This window comes from Callorhinus ursinus, unplaced genomic scaffold, assembly GCF_003265705.2.
Source record: "Callorhinus ursinus isolate GAN/ISIS: 27379988/994484 unplaced genomic scaffold, GSC_fseal_2.0 scaffold13, whole genome shotgun sequence".
NCBI classification, from domain to species: Eukaryota; Metazoa; Chordata; class Mammalia; order Carnivora; family Otariidae; genus Callorhinus; species Callorhinus ursinus.
Window position 1 is genome coordinate 48095327 of NW_027397075.1, and position 7667 is coordinate 48102993.

General features: G+C 46.6%; 1 protein-coding gene across 1 annotated transcript; it reads left to right on the forward strand.

The window, feature by feature from the left end:
* The first annotated feature begins 421 nt into the window (after positions 1-421).
* On the forward strand, positions 422-5400 carry RD3 (RD3 regulator of GUCY2D). Its single transcript, XM_025878139.2, has 2 exons — positions 422-871; positions 2602-5400. Exons 1-2 carry the CDS (start codon positions 576-578, stop codon positions 2897-2899), a joined length of 594 nt encoding a protein of 197 aa, XP_025733924.1. The 5' UTR covers positions 422-575; the 3' UTR covers positions 2900-5400.
* Positions 5401-7667: the final 2267 nt, after the last annotated feature.

Consider the following 7667-nt stretch of genomic DNA (forward strand, 5'->3'; position numbering starts at 1 on the left):
TGTACACAGTGCTTGACTAATGCTTCTGAATGAATGAATGAGTGGTAGGTAAGTTGTGTCCTTTGCAGGTTGAGGTCAACCCCATACAATTCCAAGCTTCCTTTATCAGCAGGTTGGGGCATTAAGAAACTCAGGGTGTTTTCCTGTTAGGTTGACAGAAGATGTAGTCATATATTTTTTCCCCTTAAATTGTAGGGATAAGATTCGCTCAAGCCATCCACAGTATATTTCCTTCTGTGTTTGGAGTTCGCGGGGATTCAGGAGGCAGCTTGTCTGGGCTCAGACATCAGGATGCATTAGGGATCGTTATAACCATGAGACTATTGTACTTTTATGTGGTGCTTAGAGTGCCCCAAGTTTATTCACAACTGCTTCTCATGACAGCCCAATCTTGTCTTCCAGAATTAGAAATGATGGCTAAGAAAGGTTAAGCAACTTCCTCCAGGCCACCCAGCTGTGAGGGCGGAACAGGTCCCAGCTCTCCTCCTTCCCCCTTGCTCTCCCCACCCTAACTGACAGAGAGTCCCCAGAAGGACGCACTCCTGCCCTGTCTCAGCAGGGACTGCGGGGGGGGCATGTCCCTCATCCCCTGGCTTCGGTGGAATGAAGCCCCCCCGAGGCTGTCCTCCCGGAGGCCGGCCGACACGGTGCTGGAGACGCTCATGATGGAGCTGGCGGGGCAGATGCGAGAGGCGGAGAGGCAGCAGTGGGAGCGCGGCAATGCAGGCAGCAAGATCTGCACCGGGGTCGACTACAGCTGGTTGGCCAGTGCACCCCGGCCCACCTACGACCTTAGCCCTGGCGAGCGGCTGCAACTAGAAGACGTCTGTGCCAAGATCCACCCATCCTACTGTGGGCCTGCCATCCTCAGGTAACCCCTGCACAGGCCCGGGGCCCGGCGGGTACACCGTAGGCTCCAGGCATGTGGCTGCAGGGGTGGGGGCCTGACGACACCAGGACTGGAGCTGGGGCACCTGGATGACCCAGTGATCTGTTAAAAGGAGCAAGGCGGAAGGAGGGCTCTGCAAGAGCCCACAGAATGCCAGGCTAGAGCTAGGAGTTCAGAAGGAGCCTAGAGGCAGCTCCCGGAGGCACATGACTTTTGATGGGAGAGAACCCCAGGCCTTTGAGGTTTCTGTTCTCCCTGGATTATCATTACCCTGGATTTTAACACAGCTGGCTCTTTCTCCTTCATCAGTTCATCATCTATATTACTGTCTTAGAAAGGTTTTCCAGATAATCTTTCCAAAATTCAGTTTTTCATTAACCTATGTCACACTAGCATTCATAATAATTTGCCTCAGGGCACTGTGTGTGTGTGTGTGTGTGTGTGTGTGTGTGTGTGTGTGTGTGTGTGAAGTATTCAGAGGCCTGGGGCATTGAACATGTAGAGATTTAGGGCTTGGGTACCACAGTGTTCCTGAATATAAATGTAACCTTAATAAAGTTCTAACCCACATGACCCAGTCTCGGTTGGGTTCATGTTGAAGTCGAAGAAATGTAGTCCAACAACCAACAATAATTTCAAAAGTTACCCAAGTTCTTCATCTGCACTTCTCAAACACTAGTAAAGGAATACGGATCCACAATAAAACATCTGAACGTCCCCCAAATCTTCAGTCACCCATCTCTTTAACCAATGTAAGCATCTATTGTACCCCTTTTTTCTTGGGAATTCTCCTTAAAACTCCTTCTCCTTAAACTCCTTCTCTTTCTCCAGTCCTAACCACACCCCACTGGATTTTGTAGTCTTTTTCACCCCCTCCCTCCTTTCTTCCTCCAGGCTGAGAATCTTACCCTCTCCAGGTTCTCTTGTTCTGTGCTTTGGAATCCCCCTAAAATGTACCTACCTCCAGAAGCACCTGGGGATGGGGGAGGTGGGGGGGAGTGAGTCATAGGGGTGGTGTTGACGAGAGAATCCAGGCTGGTAAACCAAACCTCATAAATGAAGGGGAGGTTGGGGACACACATATGATCATGATTGTTCCCCCACATTTCCTGTCTCACTGCTGAAAAGTGTGAGAATTCCTCACTGGCAATATGGTGGAGGAAATCATTAAGTGGACTTGCTAATAACTATCCTTCCCTTTGAGCTCTCAGCGAAGGCATTTTAGGCAGAGGAAAACCTCACCCAGCAGGTAGCCAAGAGCTATGGAAGGATTATCACAGGGCAGTGATACCATCAGACATTTTGAAGAGATCACTCTGGCCACCAGGGGAAGAAGGGTGGGAGAGGTTAGCCAGAAAGCCTCCAACAGGTAAGGCCAGGTCATGGCATTGATAATCTGGCATCGATAACCTGAGGTCAATGTCAGGATCTTTACATATGTTAGCTTGTAAGCCCCACAGAATGGTAGCTATGACCCTAGTTTACAGATGAGAAAGCTGAGGCCCATAGAGGCTGGAAGTAGCAGAGCGGGGATTTTAAACTCAGCACTGGCTGGAGCAATAGGGAGGTGCGGTGGTTTCTGATTGACGTCAGAAGTGAGGAAGTGGCGAAAAGGGGAAGTGACCACTGGGCATGCGCAGGAGGCGGTTAGACACCTGCTCTGTGCCACACCAGATGACTCACCCATAGCACTTCTCCTGCTCTGCGCACAGGTTCCGGCAGCTGCTGGCCGAGCAGGAGCCCAAGGTGCAGGAGGTGTCCCAGCTCTTCCGCTCGGTGCTGCAGGAGGTCCTGGAGAGAATGAAGCAGGAGGAAGAGGCCCACAAGCTGACGCGGCAATGGAGCCTGCGGCCCCGCGGCAACCTGGCGCTGGCCACCTTCAAGACCCGCGCGCGCATCACCCCCTTCACCAGTGACATCCGGACCATCTCGGAGGACGTGGAGCGGGACATGCCGCCTCCACTCCGGACCTGGAGCATGCCCGAGTTCCGGGCGCCCAAAGAGGACTGACCCATGCCCTTCCCTGCCTAGGAGCTGAGCCACCTGCCGGAGGGCATGATAGGCCGGTGACAGGTCTCAAGTCCTGGAACCCAAGAGGTGGCCCCATCCCAAGACAGTCCTGTAAGATGGAGCAAACCCTCCGGGCCCACACTCCCCCATCAGCTGTGAGGCTCCGGGTTAGGGCTTGGAGCAGCAGCAATCCCCTCCCTGCCCCTTCCCACAAGTCAGATGGAGCATCCCCTGCCCTGCCTTGCAGAGATTCGGGGTCTTGGCAGACAGACCCCTGCCCCATCCGCATCTTCTGCTTCTGTCTGGAAGGGGAAGAGTTGCCCTGACTTTTTGCCAAGACCTGGGTTCTCTCCCTCAATTCAGGGATGTCCTATTCACCCCTTCACCCTGAGTAAGGAGGGACTTGTTGGGTAGTGTGTATTCTCTGCTGGTGACTGCTGGTGGCTGGTCTCACCACTGCAGGTAGGTCACCGCCCCACGGAGAGGCAGAGCTGAAAGGAACCACAAAAGCCAACAGGTCCATTCTCCTCACCTAGTCAAATGAATAAACTGAGGCTCAGAGAGGGTCAGATTCTTACACCTTAAATTGCAGCCAGGTCCCCATGGGCCGTGAGATTGTTTCTGTAGGCAAAGTCTCTTCCCCTGAGTCCTTGAGTCCTGGGCTATGATGGGACAGGTCCAAGGGCTATGTCTCCACCTGCCTGTGGTCTGACACATCTCTGACCTTGGAATTGGCATGGAGGTCTAAGGCAGTTGGGATCAGAGGTAGGATGCCATTACCCTACACCAAGAGTATCATCATGTGGGATGTGGCCAATACCTGGCAGCTCCTTCCAGAGCTGAAGCTTCAGGGCCTTCCTCCTCACTGCTCTGGAGAGCCCAGGTCTGATTCTAGGGTCTCTTCTGTAACTGGTCACACCAAGGAAAGTGACACTGAAATCCCTAACTGGCCTCAAAGAACCAAGTGAAATGTTCTAGAAGAGCCTCTCTACCAGGCTTCGCTGTCCTTCTATTTCTAATACAGTTAGACCTTGATAATGCACATGCGGTGCTCCAATGTCTGGAAGGTCAGGTTGCTTCCCCACATACTGAAGTGGGGTGCGGGGGGATGGGTGGGGAAGGTGTCTGTCCCCAACTATCAGTGCATGCTCAGAAAATGCAGGTGGATCTTAATAATTAGTCTAAATAAAATGCCAGGAGATAAGTCAATGGGGAAGAAAATCCATATATTCCCTGACCAAGCTCAGTAGAAAAAAATAAATTTTTAATGATCTGGTTTGGGATTATTTTCATTCAAGTCTGGACAGAAAATCATAAGATGATGGAAAACCTCTTATCCAATACAGTCAGGATGAAGGAGTTGTCTCATTACATAATCAGTAGCAGTTGAAAAGCACTTAAATGAAAATATACACCTTAAACTTCTTACATATTTTAAGACATAAAAAAAAACGTTCATTCAATTGCCAAGCTATGTTCATTCTTCTGTGACATGTGTGGATGATCTGATGAGAACTCCACACTTAAGTTTTATTGGCTTGTGTGTCCTTTAGTCATACCAATAAGAACGGCTGGTGTAAACAAGTTCGGGACAAGCAGAAGTGACTTTCGGTAAGCAGACAGGTCACTTGGTAGGGGCAGAAGTGTTAGGGGGAGTTAGAATAGGATCAACTAGCTGTGAGCTTTCTGGGTACCCTGGATGGGGGTCAGGGTGTTTTTTCTGAGGAAATGGAGTGTCAATGTCAACCTAGTTGTGGGGTGCAGGCGGTCAGAGGAGGTCAATTGAGAGAATAACTACTCAAGAATTGGGCAGAAGATATGAGCAGACATGTCTCCAAAGAAGACATGCTCAACATCACTCGGCATCAGGGAAATACAAATCAAAACCACAATGAGATACCACCTCACACCAGCCAGAATGGCTAATATTAACAAGTCAGGAAACGACAGATGTTGGCGAGCATGCGGAGAAAGGGGAACACTCTTACACTGTTGGTGGGAATGCAAGCTGGTGCAGCCACTCTGGAAAACAGTATGGAGGTTCCTCAAGAAGTTGAAAATAGAGCCACCCTATGACCCAGCAATTGCACTACTAGGTATTTACCCCAAAGATACACATGTAGTGATCCGAAGGGGCACCTGCACCCCAGTGTTTATAGCAGCAATGTCCACAATAGCCAAACCATGGAAAGAGCCCAAATGTCCATCGACAGATAAATGGAGAAAGATATGGTATATATATATACAATGGAATACTACTCAGCCATCAAAAAAATGAAATTTTGCCATTTGCAACCACGTGGATAGAACTAGAGGGTATAATGCTAAGCGAAATAAGTCAATCAGAGAAAATTTTATGATCTCACTGATATGTGGAATTTAAGAAACAAAACAGGATCATAGGGGAAGAGAGGAAAAAATAAAACACGATGAAACCAGAGAGGTAGACAAACCACAAGAGACTCTTAAATCATAGGAAACAAATTGAGGGTTGCTGGAGGGGAGGGAGGGTGGGGAGATGGGGTAACCGGGTGATGGACATTAAGGAGCGCATGTGATGGAATGAGCACTGGGTATTATATAAGACTGATGAATCACAGGCTGGTACCTCTGAAATCAATAATAAAGTATATGCTAATTAATTGGATTTAAATTTAAAAATGTTTTTTTTTTAAAAAGAGAATATCTACTGTTTTCCTCCTTCCCCACCACCCTACATGAACCTACCCTCCCCAAAGAAAAGGGAGATCTGAGACTTTCAACAGCATGTTCTTTTTTAAGTTGGAGTCACTGGCCATCCACGAAAGCCTTCCCTGCCCACCTCAGTCAAGACAGACAGAACCCACCAGCCTCAGACACAGTTGTCCTACTGCACTGAATTCCAACTGGTGACCCTCAAACCTGTGAGAAGTTGCTCCTCTGGCTGGATTCAAGTCATTAAGGAAGTAATGATGTCAGCCTCAATTTCTATCTATAAAACTCCAGTAAGAACAGATAAAAGAACGAAACAGTTGGAGAGCCTCCCTGCAAGTGTGTGGTAGTGGCTGACGGGCCACAGCTGGAGGGGTGGGTAGAGCCCTTTGAGGGCTGGGCAGGGCTGTCCATCTCCCCTCAGATCAACACCGCCAGCCACTAGAGAGAGCCAGTGGGGGTGGGAACCCTTGGTTACATTTTCTTTTACTTCATGGAATTTTTCTTTAAATCTTGTTGTTATAAAAATTTTCAAACAGAAAAGCATAGCGAAAAGTGTAAGAACCCTCCATATGTCAATCACCAAGGCTTAGTAGTTATTAACATTTTGCCATATTTGCTTTAATCTATTTTTTGGTGAAGTACTTTAATATAAATCCCAGACAGCATGACATCTCAGCCCTGAACACTTCAGTATGCACTGCAAAGGAAGAAGGAAAGTTTCCTGTGTAACTGCTGTGCAGTACTATCACTCCCAACGAAATTAACAGTAATTTCTTAATACCATCTAATGTCTAGTCCCATATTCAAATTTCACTAGCTATTCCCAACAAGTGATTTTTTGCAGTTTTATTTCTTTGACTGAGGACCTAATCAAGCCCCACACATTGACATGAAATTTGTAATTTGTTTTATACATGGTCATATACCGTTTATTTAATTTCACAATGAAGAATTGCTTAAATGGAAGGTATTTATGGAAGATTAGTGTTAATATGCAATAAGTTAATGACAGTACATAAATGAGGATAATTCTGCAAATTAGCCTAAGGATGCTCTTTATTCAGCTCCTTGTTATTTTCATTTGATTAAAATTCTTCCACAGCAACCAAGACTCTCTAATACCTTGAAAAGTAATGTTAAAAATTGATAGTGGCAATATATCTCATTTGACTTTTCATCTGATGAAAATGCTCTCCGTGTCCGTGGGCTTTGTTTTCTGAGACATGCTTGCAAATAGCAACCTAAAACCTCCTCTTTTCTTGCCATTTAGAAACAAAACACTAAAATGTATCAAAATAACTTGGGTGGGGGGAATCTCAAGAATTCTAGTAGTAGGTAATGAAAATAGTTTGTCTATTTTTGATGCCATTATTCAATATGTAGTGAAATCTCAGTCTGTCTTAATATTCCTATGGCTCCCCAACATAACACAGTATGTTATTTCAAAATTTAGTCATCGACAAATCATTTTTAGACAGTTATTTTAAATCAGTTTAACACCTTGCATCATTTGTTAAATGGGGAAATTGGCATCTGTTTCTTTTTATGAATGTTATTACATAGAGTGTTAAATTTGCATTATTATATTTAGTCAGGTGCTAATCTAAAAATAAAAATATGGACTAAAAATCAGGACTTTATCGTACTCAAGGCAAAAATAACAGAATGATTTTTTTAAAGCTTCTAAAAATTCCCCAGAGTTGTTATAGTCTTGAGAAAGGCATTCATAAGCCAACAGGAGTGTTTCGGAGTGTTTTCTAGCACATTTGATTGTGCTGCATTCCAGTTACAATTACCTTGCTGGAACAAATGCAACATTCCCAAAGCCCTCCAGGCAAACTTGGAAGTTCTCCAGCCCCGTCTCCCCTCCCAGCTAGGATTTGGTGTGCTGAGAATTCCATTCCAGGAACAAGCTATTCCCCTCTGTGTAGCTGAGTCCTGAGGTTCACAGCTTAGATTCAACTTCTGGCCCCTACTCGGGGCTGTGGGCCTCTGCTAGGCTCTCCCTAAGTGTCCAGGCTCCAGAACACAGGGCAGAGGAGATCTAGTTGAGGTTCTCCTGTCCTTAGTAGAA

Bases quoted from the DNA above. Each gene is read 5' to 3' on its own strand.
- RD3 (XM_025878139.2), top strand. From the start codon at position 576: ATGTCCCTCATCCCCTGGCTTCGGTGGAATGAAGCCCCCCCGAGGCTG. The intron at 872-2,601 runs GTAACCCCTGCA...CTCTGCGCACAG, and splicing joins TGTGGGCCTGCCATCCTCAG to GTTCCGGCAGCTGCTGGCCG.